Source organism: Ambystoma mexicanum, chromosome 10 (genome assembly GCF_040938575.1).
Source record: "Ambystoma mexicanum isolate Mex_15411 chromosome 10, UKY_AmexF1_1, whole genome shotgun sequence".
Lineage (NCBI taxonomy): Eukaryota > Metazoa > Chordata > Amphibia > Caudata > Ambystomatidae > Ambystoma > Ambystoma mexicanum.
This window is the reverse complement of record NC_090932.1, coordinates 70,681,583-70,699,866: the sequence shown is the minus strand read 5'-3', so window position 1 is coordinate 70,699,866 and position 18,284 is coordinate 70,681,583. Positions and strand designations below refer to the sequence as shown.

General features: G+C 47.5%; 1 protein-coding gene across 1 annotated transcript in view; it reads left to right on the top strand.

The window, feature by feature from the left end:
• The window catches only part of CHRNG (cholinergic receptor nicotinic gamma subunit), a 265,266-nt gene that overhangs the window by 237,582 nt on the left and 9,400 nt on the right, over positions 1–18,284 (top strand). Inside the window, exon 10 of the mRNA XM_069617539.1 lies at positions 17,175–17,388. Within this exon, the coding sequence (XP_069473640.1) occupies positions 17,175–17,388 (214 nt within the window). The remainder of the gene's footprint in view (positions 1–17,174; positions 17,389–18,284) is intronic.

Below are 18,284 nucleotides of genomic sequence, written 5' to 3'. Positions count from 1 at the left end.
GAGGGAGTCTAAAGATCAACCCTCCCACCCGAAGAACAAAAGAACAAAGACATTTTAGACACCCAGGAATATCATAAGACAATAGGGAGTCTAGTGGTCAACCCTCCCACCTAAAGAACAAAAGAACAAAGACATTTTAGACACCCAGGAATATCATAAGACAATAGGGAGTCTAGTGGTAAACCCTCTCAACTGAAGAACAAAGACACTATGTGCACCCAAGAATACCATAAGGCAACGAGGGAGTCTAGGGGGGCAACACTCCCACCTGGAGAACAAAAGAACAAAGACACTATAGACACCCAGGAATATCATAAGACAAATTGGGAATGCAGCACCTCCCATTCCCCACGAGAACAAAACAACAAAGATGCTCTAGGCACCCAGGAATAACATAAGGCAACAAGGGAGTCTAGGGGGAGTGTGGGGGGGAGGGGCAACCCTCCCACTTGGAAAACAAAAGAACAAAGACACTTTAGGCACCCAGCAATATCATAAGACAAGAGGGAGTCTACGGGCCAGCCCTCCCACCCAGAGAACAAAAGCACAAAGACACTATAGAAAGCCAGGAACATCATAAGACAAATTGGGAATGCAGCACCTCCCATTCCCCACGAGAACAAAAAAACAAAGACGCTCTAGGCACCCAGGAATATCATAAGACAAAGAGGGAGCCTAGAGATCAACCCTCCCACCCGAAGAACAAAAGAACAAAGACACTATAGACACCCTGGAATATCATAAGACAAGAGGGAGGCTATAGGTCAACCCTCCCACCCGAAGAACAAAAGAACAAAAGAACAAAAACACTATAGACTCCCAGAAATATCATAAGCCGAGAGGGAGTCTGGGGGAAAACCCTCCCACCCGAAGAACACAAGAACAAAGACACTCTAGGCACCCAGGAATAACATAAGACAAAGAGGGAGTCTAGGGGGGCAACCCTCCCACTTGGAAAAACAAAAGAACAAAGACACTTTAGGCACCCAGCAATATCATAAGAAAAGAGGGAGGATAGGGGGGCAACCCTCCCACCCAGAGAACAAAAGACCAAAGGCATTATAGGTGTCATGAGCACTGCTCCCGAGAAGCCAAGTCAAGCCCAGCATCCCCGGAAGCAGGCTCACGACCCTTGTCCTCGGCTCCAGCAAACCCCTATTGGGGCCCTTTGGACCATGTCCTGGCGCCTCTGGCGCCAGGCTCATAAGGAACCTCAGTCCCGGTGCCAGGGGCGCCGGGCTCATAATTCTTGCAAAGGTGCTTGGGTGGACCTACCTGTAGCAGACCATGCTGCATACTCACCTTTGCAAATGCTGGCAGGATGAAGTCCCCAGCCTTCTGCTGGGAGGAACTATTCCCTGAACTGGGACTACTTTCTTACCTGGGTGGGGCTGGTGCCACTCCTTAGCTCTGGAACACAGGAACTCTTTTACCTGGGCGAGGCTGAGGAAGAAGACACCCAATCACTCCAACACTATTTAAACCACGCCCGATTGGGAAAACGTGCTTCGTGTTATTCTGCATCTGCAGCAGGACGCTCACCGAGTCAGCTCCAGCATTCTAGTGACATCTCCAGCTTCAGCTCAGCAACCTGTGGAAGAAAGACACGAGAACTATACTTACCATCCAGGAATCCAGACACCGGCAGAACCTGCAAGCAAAAGAAACATAAGGTTAGCAAGTTGCAACACGTTCGCAGCCACGCTCGCTTACCTGATCCATCGCTGCTTTCACGGATTCTTCGCGGCCTTCTCTTCAGCAGCCTAACGGCACCTGTAAAGACAAAGAACATTGTTAAGTAGGAATCGGGTGAAGGCGGCCGCATTTACTTTTCTTACCTGCTTTTGTGCGCGTATTACGATCTCTTCAACCGCAGCAGCCCGGCACCTGAAAACAAGAAAAGACATTATTTAAGTGCCATTAAAGACTGCAAGAAAGCCTAACACTTACGTGTTTCCCCATGTGCATCCGCGACTGGGAAAACGCCCGCAAGGTTCCGACACCTGCAAATAAGAAAAGAACATTGTTAGAGGTGCTATAATAAGGTCACAGATCATTATACTCACGTACTTCGCACGTGCAACAGCAACGGACGAACAACGCCCCCAACATCTCAAGACCTGAAAACAGAAAACAAAGGACATTATTGAGGTGTCATTGAAATTCCCATACCTACGTACAACCGCACGTGTCGCGCTCTCAGTGACCACGCCCTCAGCATCCAGGCACCTGAAAAAGACAATGCAAAGACTTCATTAAAGATGCCCATCTCTTCAAGACTATAAACTCTTTATACCTACTGGCATCCGCTCGTGCAGTAACGGCGGCATCACCTTTTGGCATCTCAGCACCTGTGCCACTTCTAAGGCCACAAAAGACTTTGAGGACCTCCAGTGACGTAACTGGAACCCACGCACCCCTGCATAAGTCGCTGGATGGAGAGCCCAGCATTTATACGCCGAAGGTGAGAGCTCACCAGGACATTGGACTTTCGGAGAGTTAGCGATTAGTGAGGAGGAAGTCCAGCCAAACGGTCATTAACCCTTTTTTCTTCCGCCTGCAGAAACCTTACCCTGCAAGCCAGACGGTCAATAAGAGGAAGCCCAGTCCAGAGAGTCATCCGAGCTCTACGCTTCTCAATTGAAGAGACTATAACAGTTCAGCCGGGACCAGCGCCTCCGTGGGAATCAGGTGAGCGTTACAGAACGCGAAGCCCTCCAATAACCTCCTACCCAGGCGCTATGGAAACTTACGACACTGATCAACTGGCCCAGTTACTAGGGGAATTAAGAGCTGAAGTACATGCTGCCCGCCAGGAAACGAATGCCCTGAGGAGGGAATTTATTATGTCCAAAGAACGAACTGATGACCTCGCCAGACAGTTATTACAAACACAAGCGGGGCAAACCCCTCTACCTAATTCAGGAGGGACCTATACCCCGGCGGCTTCAGTCAATCCTGTTCAAATCAATCTGCCCAGAAATGTGCCTTTGGCTCCGCCCGAACGCTTCTCTGGTGACCCTAAGAGGTTTGCAGTGTTCATAAATCAGTGCCGATTGCACTTTCTTTGTAGACCAGCTGCTTTTCCGACTGATCAGACTAAAGTAGCTTTTGTGCTTTTGTATCTTAGCGGCAGCACCGCTGATTGGTCGATCCCTCTGGTTACACAGGATGACCCGATTCTTCGCAATTTCCAGGCCTTCCAGGCCAATATGGAAAGACTTTTCGCAAGACATTCCCAGGGGCAGGCCCTGGACAACGAACTCCTTTCCCTACGGCAGGGCAATCAGGATCTTCTGGCTTATATTGCGTCATTTAACAGACTAATCGTAGAAACCAGATGGCCCGGGGACAAGAGGATCACGCTTTTCCACAGGGGTTTGCGTGGCAAACTCAAAGACGTCCTAGCCCAGGTCGTAAATCCCCCTCAAGATTGTTCAGAGTACATTGATTTAGTGGTCCAATTGGATCACAGACTACAAAACAGAAAGGCAGATCGCTCCAGGTTCGAAACTCGAGTATTCTCTAAGCTACTAACTCACACCAAAGGAGTTGAAGCCGTAAAACCTATGCAAATAGGGGTCGTAAAGGGTCCCCTAACCCAGAAAGAATGCGACAGGAGACGACAATTGCAGCTATGTCTCTATTGTGGAAATTCAGGACATTTCCTCCGAGATTGCCCGGTGAAACCTCCGAAGAAGACAGTGGGAGCTTCTGATAAAAATTCCGAAAAGCCCGAGCCGGGAAACGACCTCGCCCGACAAGTGTAGAGGTCCGCTTGCCGAGCGTAAAAAACAGTTCTTTGACCTCGCACTTCATAATGTCAATGGTCCTCATAAATCCAGAACGACCGGATCGTTTGCATGCCATTAAAGCATACATTGATAGCGGAGCGATTGGAAATTATGTAGACCGCGAGATGGCTTCCAGGATGAACCTACCCCTTTGTCCTAAGGTAATTAAAGACATCATTACCACAGTGGATGGTACGGAAATAGCCTCCGGACCGGTAACCCATACCACCACAGAAGTGACGTTATTAGGCCAAGATGGACATCGGGAGGGAATCGTGTTCGATGTGATCAAGGCCCCTCAGTTCCAAATAATTCTGGGGATCCCTTGGTTGGAGAAACACAATCCTCAAATTGATTGGCGAGCAAAGATGATACAGTTCCCAGAGTGTGCACCTACTTGTTATCCTCGACCCAGTATTGGCCTAGCGGTAGCAACATCCGAAGGACCGCAATTGCCTCCAGAGTATCAAGAATTCCAAGATGTCTTTCAGAAGGAACAGGCTAATACCCTGCCTCCCCACAGATCTTACGACTGTCAAATAGACCTGCTACCCGGAGCCACTCCCCCTTGTAGTAGAATTTACGCCCTTACCGAGCCTGAAAATCTTCATTTGCGAAGGTATCTGGACCAGTACCTGGCCAATGGATTTATCCGCCCAGCAAAGTCTCCTGCATCCTCGACTCTGTTCTTCGTACCTAAAAAAGAAGGTGACCTTAGAACCTGTATTGATTATTGTGCCCTGAACCAGATAACGGTAAAGAACAGATACCCCCTACCTCTGATTCCGGAACTCCTTCACCAAGTTAAGAACGCCTGCATTTATACAAAGCTAGATCTCTGGGGAGCTTACCACTTGGTACGGATTAAAGAAGGCGACGAATGGAAGACGGCATTTCGCACCAAGTATGGACTATTTGAATACCAAGTGATGCCCTTCGGACTATGCAATGCACCAGCCGCTTTTCAGTATTTTATGAATGATGTCCTCAGAGAACTCCTAGATGTTTGCGTAGTCGTCTACATAGATGACATCCTTGTGTACTCATCTTCAGAAGCAGATCATCGGAAACATGTTAGAGCCGTCCTTGAAAAACTCCTCCAACATAAGCTTTTTGCTAAGCTCGAAAAATGTGTTTTTCACGTCACGGAGGTCGAATTTCTAGGCTTTATTCTGACACCCAAAGGAGTCCACATGGACTCGAGAAAGGTGGACGCTATCATCAAGTGGCCATCACCTACTTCCGTGAAAGGTGTCCAAAGCATGTTAGGTTTCGCCAACTTTTACCGCAGGTTTATTCCAGAGTTTTCACAAGTGGTGCAGCCCATCACCGCCCTCTTAAGAAAAAACAAACGTTTCGAGTGGTCAACAGAAGCAGAACAGGCCTTTCAAGAGCTAAAAGCCAAGTTCACCTCAGCACCCATACTGAAACACCCACGCCCAGACCTCCCTTACATCGTTGAGACAGACGCCTCCAGCTTAGCAATGGGGGAGGTTCTATCACAGAGAGATCCGGAAACTAACCAATTGCACCCCGTGGCATTCTGGTCTCGCAAGTTCTCGGCGCCTGAAATTAACTACACCATCACAGATAAAGAGCTTTTAGCAATTAAGTCTGCTTTCAAGGCCTGGCGGCACTATCTCCTTGGAGCCAAACACACTGTCACGGTAATCACCGATCATCGAAACCTACAATACCTGAAAACCGCCAAAGCTCAGTCCTCCAGACAGCTTCGCTGGGCACTTTTCTTTGCCGAATTTGACTTTGTAATTACTTATCGCCCCGGCAACAAAAATGGCAAAGCGGATGCCCTTTCCCGGATTGGAATGGGAGATAATATTGTCAATCCTGAACCTGTGCCAATAATTCCGGAACAGAGAATCCTGGGCCTGATTTCTTCACAATCCATCGAAGATATCGAAGCAAAAGTTAAACAACTTGTGACCCCTTCGGACTTACAAAACTGGCAACTGAAGGGAAAGGACTTCATCATAAAAAAAGACCTGCCTTATTTTCAGGGACGACTATTCCTACCACATGCCGATTTACAAAAACAGGCAATCTCTTGCTACCATGATTCCTTGATGGAGGGCCACCCAGGCATTGCCAAAACCTCGGAAAAAGTCAAGAGACACTTCTGGTGGCCGTCATGGAGAAAAGACATAAAGGAGTTTGTGATGTCCTGTGGTGTGTGTGCCCAAAACAAAGGTCAGAAGGAAAGACCAGCGGGTCTCCTGCATCCGCTAGACATCCTGCCACATCCCTGGCATACCCTCTCCATGGACTTCCTCACCGATTTACCCTCCTGTTCCGGATACAACACTATTCTAGTAATTGTAGATTTGTTTTCTAAAATGGCCCACTTCGTTCCACTAAAGGGCTTACCTTCAGCTTCAGTTCTAGCACGGGAATTCCTTGAAAATATTGTAAGATTGCACGGCTTCCCTTCGGTTTTGATCTCAGATAGGGGGAGCCAGTTTATCTCTCACTTTTGGCGAAGTTGCTGTCGTTTAGCTCAAATCGATGTGAGACTTTCAACCAGCCATCATCCCCAGACCGACGGACAAACTGAGAGGACAAACCAAACTCTGGAACAATATTTACGTTGTATGCTACAGCAGTCGGAAAGTAATTGGAAAGATATCCTTTGGATAGCCGAATATGCTTACAACAACTCGATCCATTCATGAACCGGAAAAAGTCCCTTTTACATTTTATATGGGATTCATCCTTGAACCTCCAATCTCGACCCGCCCCAAGATCTTGGAACGCCTGCCGTGGATCAACTTCACAATGCTATCACTCAAGCTTTCAAAGAAGCGACAATCCATCTACAACAGGCTAAAGAACGGTACAAAAGGGGAGCAGACCAACACCGAAGAGACGCCCCTCAATACCAGGTTGGAGATCAAGTTTGGTTATCCACCAAACATTTATCACTTAAAGGACCTCACACCTTCAACCCAAAATATCTGGGACCATATCCAATTACAGCCATAATAAACCCAGTGGCTGTCAAATTGGGTTTGCCATCCCACATGAAAATACATCCGTTGTTTCACGTATCTCTACTAAAACCTATGCAACCTGGAACCGGACTGAATAAACCTCCAGAGCCTTTTCAAGTAAATGGAGAACCTGAATTTGAGGTTAAAAACATCCTGGACTCCAAGATCATCAAGTCAAAATTATACTATCTGATCGACTGGAAGCGTTACGGACCTCAAGAACGATCATGGGAACCCTCTGACCACGTCCATGCTCCTCGTCTAGTCAGAAAATTCCACCAAACTTTTCCCAATAGGCCAAAACCTCCGGGGAACACAAGTTTGGGAGGGGCCTTGAGGGGGAGTGCTGTCATGAGCACTGCTCCCGAGAAGCCAAGTCAAGCCCAGCATCCCCGGAAGCAGGCTCACGACCCTCGTCCCCGGCTCCAGCAAACCCCTATTGGGGCCCTTTGGACCATGTCCTGGCGCCTCTGGTGCTAGGCTCATAAGGATCCTCAGTCCCGGCGCCAAGGGCGCCGGGCTCATAATTCTTGCAAAGGTGCTTGGGTGGACCTACCTGTAGCAGACCATGCTGCATACTCACCTTTGCAAATGCTGGCAGGATGAAGTCCCCAGCCTTCTGCTGGGAGGAACTATTCCCTGAACTGGGACTACTTTCTTACCTGGGTGGGGCTGGTGCCACTCCTTAGCTCTGGAACACAGGAACTCTTTTACCTGGGCGAGGCTGAGGAAGAAGACACCCAATCACTCCGACACTATTTAAACCACGCCCGATTGGGAAAATGTGCTTCGCATTATTCTGCATCTGCAGCAGGACGCTCACCGAGTCAGCTCCAGCATTCCAGTGACATCTCCAGCTTCAGCTCAGCAACCTGTGGAAGAAAGACATGAGAACTATACTTACCATCCAGGAATCCAGACACCGGCAGAACCTGCAAGCAAAAGAAACATAAGGTTAGCAAGTTGCAACACGTTCGCAGCCACGCTCGCTTACCTGATCCATCGGTGCTTTCACGGATTCTTCGCGGCCTTCTCTTCAGCAGCCTAACGGCACCTGTAAAGACAAAGAACATTGTTAAGTAGGAATAGGGTGAAGGCGGCCGCATTTACTTTTCTTACCTGCTTTTGTGCGCGTATTACGATCTCCTCAACCGCAGCAGCCCGGCACCTGAAAACAAGAAAAGACATTATTTAAGTGCCATTAAAGACTGCAAGAAAGCCTAACATTTACGTGTTTCCCCACGTGCATCCGCGACTGGGAAAACGCCCGCAAGGTCCCGACACCTGCAAATAAGAAAAGAACATTGTTAGAGGTGCTATAATAAGGTCACAGATCATTATACTCACGTACTTTGCACGTGCAACGGACGAACAACGCCCGCAACATCTCAAGACCTGAAAACAGAAAACAAGGGACATTATTGAGGTGTCATTGAAATTCCCATACCTACGTACAACCGCACGTGTCGCACTCTCAGTGACCACGCTCTCAGCATCCAGGCACCTGAAAAAGACAATGCAAAGACTTCATTAAAGGTGCCCATCTCTTCAAGACTATAAACTCTTTATACCTACTGGCATCCGCTCGTGCAGTAACGGCGGCATCACCTTTTGGCATCTCAGCACCTGTGCCACTTCTAAGGCCACAAAAGACTTTGAGGACCTCCAGTGACGTAACTGGAACCCACGCACCCCTGCATAAGTCGCAGGATGGAGAGCCCAGCATTTATACGCCTAAGGTGAGAGCTCAACAGGACATTGGACTTTCGGAGAGTTAGCGATTAGTGAGGAGGAAGTCCAGCCAAATGGTCATTAACCCTTTTTTCTTCCGCCTGCAGAAACCTTACCCGGCAAGCCAGACGGTCAATAAGAGGAAGCCCAGTCCAGAGAGTCATCCGAGCTCTACGCTTCTCAATTGAAGAGACTATAACAGTTCAGCCGGGACCAGCGCCTCCGTGGGAATCAGGTGAGCGTTACAATAGGCACGCAGGAATATCATAAAACAAGAGGGAGGCTAGGGGGGCAACCCTCCCACCCGGAGAACAAAAGACCAAAGACATTATAGGCATGCAGGAATATCATAAAACAAGAGGGAGTCTAGGGGTCAACCCTCCCCCCGCAGAACAAAAGAGCAAAGACAATATATGCACCCAGGAATATCATAAGACAAGTGGGAGTCTAGGTGTCAACCCTCCCACCCAAAGAACAAAAGAAAAAAGACACTATAGACACCCAGGAATATCATAAACAAGAGCGAGGCTATGGGTCAACTCTCTCACCCGAAGAACAAAAGAACAAAGCCACTATAAACACACAGAAATATTATAAGCCAAGAAGGAGTCTGGGGGAAAGCCCTCCCACCCGAAGAACACAAGAACAAAGACACTCTAGACACCCAGGAATAACATAAGACAAAGAGGGAGTCTAGTGATCAACCCTCCCACCTGAAGAACAAAAGAACAAAAACACTATAGACACCCAGGAATATCATAAGACAACGAGGGAGTCTAGTGGTCAACCCTCCCACCCAAAAAAACAAAGAACAAAGACAATATAGGCACCCAGGAATAACATAAGCCAACAAGGGAGTCTATGGGGAGCAACCCTCCCACCTGGAGAACAAAAGAACAAAGACACTATAGACACCCAGGAATAACATAAGGCAACGAGGGAGTCTAGGGGTCAATCCTCCACCCCAGAGAACAAAAGACCAAAGACACTATAGGCATACAGGAATATCATAAAACACGAGGCAGTCTAGGAGACAACCCTTCCACCTGAAGAACACAAGAACAAAGACACTCTAGGCACCCAGGAATAACATAAAACAAAGAGGGAGTCTAGTAGTCAACCCTCGTACCCAAAGAACAAAAGAACAAAAACACTCTAGGCACCCAGGAATATCATAAGACAAAGAGGGAGTCTAGAGATCAATGCTCCCACATGAAGAACAAAAGAAGAAAGGCACTATAGAAACCCAGGAACATCATAAGACAAAGGGGGAATGCAGCACCTCCGATTCTCCACGAGAACAAAAAAACAAAGACGCTCTAGGCACCCAGGAATATCATAAGACAAAGAGGGAGCCTAGAGATCAACCCTCCCACCCGAAGAACAAAAGAACAAAGACACTATAGACACCCTGGAATATCATAAGACAAGAGGGAGGCTATGGGTCAAACCTCCCACCCGAAGAACAAAAGAACAAAAACACTCTAGGCACCCAGGAATATCATAAGACAAAGAGGGAGTCTAGAGATCAATGCTCCCACATGAAGAACAAAAGAAGAAAGGCACTATAGAAACCCAGGAACATCATAAGACAAAGGGGGAATGCAGCACCTCCCATTCTCCACGAGAACAAAAAAACAAAGACGCTCTAGGCACCCAGGAATATCATAAGAATGGAGGGAGCCTAGAGATCAACCCTCCCACCCGAAGAACAAAAGAACAAAGACACTATAGACACCCTGGAATATCATAAGACAAGAGGGAGGCTATGGGTCAAACCTCCCACCCGAAGAACAAAAGAACAAAAGAACAAAAACACTATAGACTCCCAGAAATATCATAAGCCGCGAGGGAGTCTGGGGGAAAACCCTTCCACCTGAACAACACAAGAACAAAGACACTCTACGCACCCAGGAATAACATAAGACAAAGAGGGAGTCTAGGGGGGCAACCCTCCGACTTGGAAAAACAAAAGAACAAAGACACTTTAGGCACCCAGCAATATCATAAGACAAGAGGGAGGCTAGGGGGGCAACCCTCCCACCCAGAGACAAAAGACCAAAGACATTATAGGCACGCAGGAATATCATAAGACAAGAGGGAGGCTAGGGGGGCAACCCTCCCACCCGGAGAACAAAAGACCAAATTCATTATAGACATGCAGGAATATCATAAGACAAGAGGGAGTCTAGGGGTCAACCCTCCCACCCGCAGAACAAAAGAGCAAAGACACTATATGCACCCAGGAATATCATAAGACAAGAGGGAGTCTAGGTGTCAACCCTCCCACCCAAAGAACACAAGAACAAAGACACTATAGGCACCCAGGAATAACATAAGACAAAGAGGGAGTCTAGTGGTCAATCATCCGACCCAAAGAACAAAAGAACAAAGACACTTTAGACACCCAGGAATATCATAAGACAATAGGGAGTCTAGTGGTCAATCATCCCACCCAAAGAACAAAAGAACAAAGACAATATAGACAACCAGGAATATCATAAGCCAAGAGGGAGTCTAGGGGGTCAACCCTCCCACCCAAAGAACAAAAGAACAAAGACACTTTAGACACCCAGGAATATCATAAACCAAGAGGGAGTCTAGGGGGTCAACCCTCCCACCCAAAGAACAAAAGAACAAAGACACTTTAGACACCCAGGAATATCATAAGACAATAGGGAGTCTAGTGGTCAATCCTCTCAACCGATGAACAAAGACACTATATGCACCTAGGAATGCCATAAGGCAACGAGGGAGTCTAGGGTGGCAACCCTCCCACCTGGAGAACAAAAGAACAAAGACACTATAGACACCCAGGAATATCATAAGACAAGAGGGAGCCTAGTGGTCAACCCTCCCACCCGAAGAACAAAGACACTATAGAAACCCAGGAACATCATAAGACAAATTGGGAATGCAGCACCTCCCATTCCCCACGAGAACAAAAAAACAAAGACGCTCTAGGCACCCAGGAATATCAGAAGACAAAGAGGGAGCCTAGAGATCAATGCTCCCACCCGAAGAACAAAAGAACAAAGACACTATAGAAACCCAGGAACATCACAAGACAAAGGGGGAATGCAGCACCTCCCGTTCTCCACGAGAACAAAATTACAAAGACGCTCTAGGCACCCAGGAATATCATAAGACAAAGAGGGAGTCTTGAGATCAATGCTCCCACCCGAAGAATAAAAGAACAAAGACACTATAGACACCCAGGAATATCATAAAACAAGAGGGAGGCTATGGGTCAACCCTCCCACCCGAAGAACTAAAGAACAAAGACACTATAGACACCCAGAAATATCATAAACCAAGAGTAAGTCTATGGGCCAGCCCTCCCACCCAGAGAACAAAAGAACAAAGACACTATAGAAACCCAGGAACATCACAAGGCAAAGGGGAAATGCAGGACCTCCCATTCCCCACGAGAACAAAAAAATAAAGACGTTCTAGGCACCCAGGAATCTCTTAAGACAAAGAGCGAGTCTAGAGATCAACCCTCCCATCCGAAGAACAAAAGAACTAAGACACTATAGACACCCAGGAATATCATAAGAAAAGAGGGAGGCTATGGGTCAACCCTCCCACCCAAAGAACTAAAGAACAAAGACACTATAGACACCCAGAAATATCATAAACCAAGAGCGAGTCTATGGGCCAGCCCTCCCACCCAGAGAACAAAAGAACAAAGACACTATAGAAACCCAGGAACATCACAAGGCAAAGGGGGAATGCAGGACCTCCCATTCCCCACGAGAACAAAAAAATAAAGACGTTCTAGGCACCCAGGAATCTCTTAAGACAAAGAGCGAGTTTAGAGATCAACCCTCCCATCCGAAGAACAAAAGAACTAAGACACTATAGACACCCAGGAATATCATAAGAAAAGAGGGAGGCTATGGGTCAACCCTCCCACCCGAAGAACAAAAGAACAAAGACACTAGAGACACACAGGAATATCATGAGCCAAGAGGGAGTCTGGGGAAAAGCCCTCCCACCCAAAGAACACAAGAACAAAGACACTCTAGGCACCCAGGAATAACATAAGACAAAGAAGGAGTCTAGTGGTCAACCCTCCCACCCAAAGAACCAAAGAACAAAGACACTATAGACACCCAGGAATAACATAAGGCAACAAGGGAGTCTAGGGGGGAGACCCTCCCACCTGAAGAACAAAAGAACAAAGACACTATAGACACCCAGGAATAACGTAAGGCAACAAGGGAGTCTAGGGGTCAATCCTCCCACCCGGAGAACAAAAGGGTTTATAGTGATAATCTCAAAAGCAAAAATGTCGAAAGTCATCTTTGCAAAAGAATAATGTCGAAAAATAAAAAATCGAATTTCTTTTTAACTACGTTTTTTATTTGAAATGGGGGGGTTCCCCCTCCAACTCCCCTTTTTTTAAAATCTTTTTTTTACTCACGAAACCTCAAAAAAATATATAAATTTTAAAAAAAAGACTTCGATTTTTCTTTTTCGACATTATTGTCATTCGACCTTTTGTTTTCGAAATTATGACCGACCACCGAACAAAAGACCAAAGACACTATAGGCACACAGGAATACCATAAGACAAGAGGCAGTCTAGGGGGGCAGCCCTCCAACCCAAAGAACAAAGACACTATAGGCACTGAGGATAACATAAGACCAAGAGGGAGTCTACAGGGCAACACTCCAACCCCAGAGAACAAAAGAACAAAGATACTTTAGGCACCAATGAATATCATAAGACAAAGAGGGAGCCTAGAGATCAACCCTCCCACCTGAAGAACAAAAGAACAAAGACACTATAGGCACCCAGGAATAACATAAGACAAAGAGGGAGTCTGGGGGGGGCACAACACTGCAACCCCAGAGAACAAAAGAACAAAGACACTCTAGGCACCTACAAATAACATTAAACAAAGAGGGAGTCTAGGGGGACAACCTGCCCACCCCGAGAACAAAAGAACAAAGACACAATAGGCACCCAGGAATAACAAAAGACAAGGAGGGAGTCTGTGGGGGCATAAAACAAGGAGGGAGTATAAGAGGGGAAAATGGGGGCAACCCTTCCACCCCAGAGAACAAAAGAACAAAAACACAATAGGCACCCAGGAATAACAAAAGACAAGGAGGGAGTATGAGGGGGCATAAAACAAGGAGGCAGTATAAGGGGGGAAAAGGGGGGCAACCCTTCCACCCCAGAGAACAAAACAACAAAGACACGATAGGCACCCAGGAATAACAAAAGACAAGGGGGGACTCAGGGGGGTATAAGACAAGGAGGGAGTCTAAGGGGAAAAAGGGGGGCAACCTTCCCACCCCAGAGAACAAAATAACAAAGACACAATAGCCACCCAGGGATAACATAACACAAGGGGAGTTAGGATTTGGCGGAGGGGGGAATCACTCGGCACAGAGAACAAAGAAAAACAAAGACACTGCATACACATAGGAATACCGTAATATGAAGAGGGAGTCCAGAGGGCATTACCACCGGAGAATAAAAGAAGAACAAACACACTATAGGCACCTAGAAGTAGCATAAGAGGGAGTCCAAGGGGGCATTCCCCCCGGAAAAACAAAGAAGAACAAAGACACCCGGTCCCATTACAAGTGTGGTGGTATCTCTGTGGTAAATCCGCTGAGATGCCACCAAACGGAATTACTGTAACCGCCTCTTGGTCAGATTACAAGTGTTGGTCTGGCGGTGTAAGTCCCCATTAATTGAAGTTCATAGGACTCCATGAGGATCTCGGTGGAATTACCGCCGGTGGTAATTCTGCTGAAATTGCCAGTTTTTGGCAGAAAACTTCCAACTCTAAGCTGGAGGTGAATCCTCCACCTCTCCACCAAACGCGTAGTGCATGGCACGATATGCCAGCAGTTGCTGTTTGGATGCACTGTTTCACTCAAATGGTGTCCATATTAAGTGATGTATGGGTAGCGGGGATTTGAGGGTGCAGGGGGTGTCTCCTTTTTCTGTTTTTGGTTGTATGACGAGGGGGATGTGTAGCATTCTACTCCAGACTGCAGAAGAGCTATAGGAACCTTTCATGTGAATGACGTCATGGGTGGGCAGGTGTGTCTGTGTGTATTTTGCAGTGCAGAAGAACTATAGGAACCTTTGGTGTGCATGATATCCTAGTAGACAAAATCAGCCTGCGGCAACCCTGAGATGCATACATTACAATGGCTACAAAGATGAGGTTAGTAGCAGCCGATTATCACAGCACTACCAACCAGCAGGGATCTTAAACACTAAATGGCCACTGTAGAGCTCTTTCTTTGTCAGTTGATGTCTAGGAACCAGTGTTAGAAGGCAATGAGGTGATAACACTTCTGTATATCTCGTGGGAAGAGAAAACGCAGCTTGTAATGTGAGCACTGCAAAATGCACATTTTAAGCCCCAGAATGAAAATAGAAAAATTAACATATTGCCCTGATACAAGACTGCTGACTGGCACCATGGGGGCAGTTGCTGGGGGACCCCCTCAGCGTTGAGGCCCCTGTCTTTTGAAAAGGTTGAAAGGCCCTCATGCCATCACTGTGTGATATGGTATGATATGGCATTTATAACGCACCTGTACACTAATGTTTCTAGGTGTGAGGTGTGTGTGTATGCATGTGTGTGGCCCATGCAAGCGTGTGTGTGAGTTTTGCAGTGCAGAAGAGCTATAGGAACCTTTGGTGTTAATGATGTCATGGATGCGGAGATGAAGAGAGAGTGTGTGTGTGTGTGTGTGTGTGTGTGTGTGTTTGTGTGTGTGTGTGTGTGTGTGTGTTTATGTGTGTGTGTGTGTGTGTGTGTGTGTGTGTGTGTGTGTGTGTGTGTGTGTGAGCTTTAATAACCTTTGGTGTGAATGATGTCATGGATGGCCGTGTGTGTGTGCGTGTGTGTGTGTCTGCACGTGTGTGCATGTGCGTGCATGTGCGTGTGTATGCGTGGGTGTGTGTTTTGCAGTGCAGAAGAACTATAGAGACATTTGTGTGAATAATGTCATGGATGGGCAGATGAAGTGCGTGTGTGTGTGTTTGTGTGTGAATGGTGCAGCACAAAAGAGCTATAAAGAACCTTTGGTGTGAATGATGTCAAGATGGGCACGTATGTGTGCGGGTGTGTAGGTAGGCGCGTGTGTGTGTTTTGTAGTGCAGAAGAACTATAGGAACCTTTGGTGTGAGTGATGTCATCATGGATGGCAGCTGAAGTGTGTGTTTTGCAGTGCTGAAGAGCCATAAAGGAACATTTGGTGTGAAGGATGTCATGGAATGGGTGGATGAATGAAGAGAGAGAGAAGAGAAGAGAAGAGAAGAGAAGAGAAGAGAAGAGAAGAGAAGAGAAGAGAAGAGAAGAGAAGAGAAGAGAAGAGAAGAGAAGAGAAGAGAAGAGAAGAGAAGAGAAGAGAAGAGAAGAGAAGGACATATAGAGCAGAGGTCTTCAAATTGTGAGGCGCGCCCACCCAGGGGGGTGTGGCCGCAACCCACGGGGGCGCCAGAGCCCAGGGTTTTAGGCACCAATGAAAAAATGGCCAGCAGTTGCAAATAGATATTCAGTCCTTTAGTCACAGACCGTTTGAATAGTACCCAAGGGGTTGTTTTTTGTTCAAATGTAAACAAATTGTGATATTTAAAGAATATTTATTCAGCAACAATGGTCAAAACTACTAGCTGCATAGTGAAGTAACTCCTCAAACTGGCCCACATTGGCCAAAAAAGTGGCCCATTTTGACTGGCCTACACTAGCATTTTGCATTTTTGGTACGGTCATTGCCCTGTTGCCCTATAAGCGAGCCAAGCCTGTCGGCTCATGGGTGAGGGTGCGTCTACCCACTGGCCACCTCACCCATTATGGAGGAGCCAAGGAGCCAGCCCAGTGAAACACTGAGCACTCCCTCAGCTGCTTTTTCCAGCTGAGGGAGTGCTCCTGGGCTGGCTGAACTGTCAAAGGGAAACACTGTTTGCCTTTGACAGTTCATTTCCCCAGCCGCACATGATCACTGAGCCATGCAACGTTGGGGGTGTTGTGCTTCACCAGCCTTGCATAGCTCTTTGGAAATGCTGGCTGGGGCACTGCGTGTATGTATGTGCGAGCGGGTGCTCCGGCACCTCCTCGCACATACGGGCAGAGCAACCTGGAGCGCAGCATTTTAGCAACCACGCGCAGGCCCCTGCAGAAGGTATGTTTATGGCGATTTATTTTTTATTTAAATGTGTATGGATGTGTGTATGCTTGTGTTATGGGACTGTGGCGGGAGCAGGATGGGCGGCAGCACTGGGATAGTGGTGGGAGCAGGATGGGGAGAGCCCAGGTTTTGTACTGGGAGTAGGGTGCGGTGACGGCATGCAAAAGTGCATAGCGATTTCTACATACTGTCCATCTGGCACTTTTGTGGGGGCTCGGCCTGCCCATACTTTGCTCAGGGGGGGCCCAGGCCAAACAAGTTTGAAGACCACTGATATAGAGACACATGAAGCAACATTCATCTTTTGTGGGCAATTTTCCGCATGGTGCTCCTGAGCAACGAGCAACATTACTGCATGTCCTCGCTACAATGAATCCCCTTAATGTGATCACATTCTCAGTTCTCTGTGCCCCTTTCATAGTTTTACCTGCACAGACTTCTGCAATTAATCAACCTCCTGAATCCACAGGTGTTTCTGAGGCGGCTGCCCCGGTACCTGCACATGCACCTGATACCCCCCAGCGGGGCAGACAGCTGGAACAGCACGATACCCCGGAGGCGGAGCTCCTTGGGGCTGATGGCCAAGGCGGACGAGTACATGATGCGCACAGCCCGCAGCGAGCTCATGTTTGAAAAGCTGAAGGAGCGGGACGGCCTGATGAAGGCCATCCTGGGGAAAATAAGTAAGTACTCCTGCAACCAGGGCCGCTGCCACTAGCCCATTCAGTTATGTGTGTTTGCTTTGATCCGCCGACCCAAGATTTCCAGTGTGGTCACCCCCATGAAAAATGTATGGGGACACCACTGCCTGCAACCAGGGGGTTTGCGAGTACTGACTCAACATTTTGGAAAACAGCAAAACATGGAATCAGAGAGACCAATTGATTGGCAAGTGTTGTAGTTAGTAACTTAGTAGCACGCTTGCATCTATTCTGATTTTTGCCAAAGATGTCCTCATACGATTGTTCCCTAATGACAAGGTGGCATGGCCAGTGCAAGTGCTTACGCTTCCCAAGGGAAGTGCCATGTTGATGCCCCCCCTCCACTCACAGTGCGGCCAGGTTGATGTTTTCAAGGCCATCATGGAACCCCTTGGTGTTCCTTTGTGTGTTATGCTGTGTGCTAGGAAGTTGCCAAGAAAATTGCCTCGTATTTCCAGCCGGCAAGGTGCAGTTGAGAATGCGGACTTGGCAAACACTTTTTGGTGGATCCCGACTGATTAAACAGTGGCTCTGTTGGCGTCTCATGGCTTCCAGTGTTCTTCCTTTGGGTTTTGCTGCTAAAAAAAGCAGCCATGGAGCAGGCGTGTTATTATGGGAGTAGAATAGTGTTGGTGACATGTTCCATTGTTGTAAAGAGGAAGGATGGTTTACGGATTGTCTACTAGGAAGAGTTAATCCTGTTTTTACTCCAAGGTGTGGGACGCTCAATGCAATGGAAGTCTTAATTTGTTGGCGTTCTTAGTGAACAGGACATGGTTGAAAGAGCATTAGCTTGGGATTCCATGTTGTTAATGGTACGATGGCACCAATGGCATACAGGACTTGACAGGGCAAGAGTAGCAGAAGGGGCAGTGGGA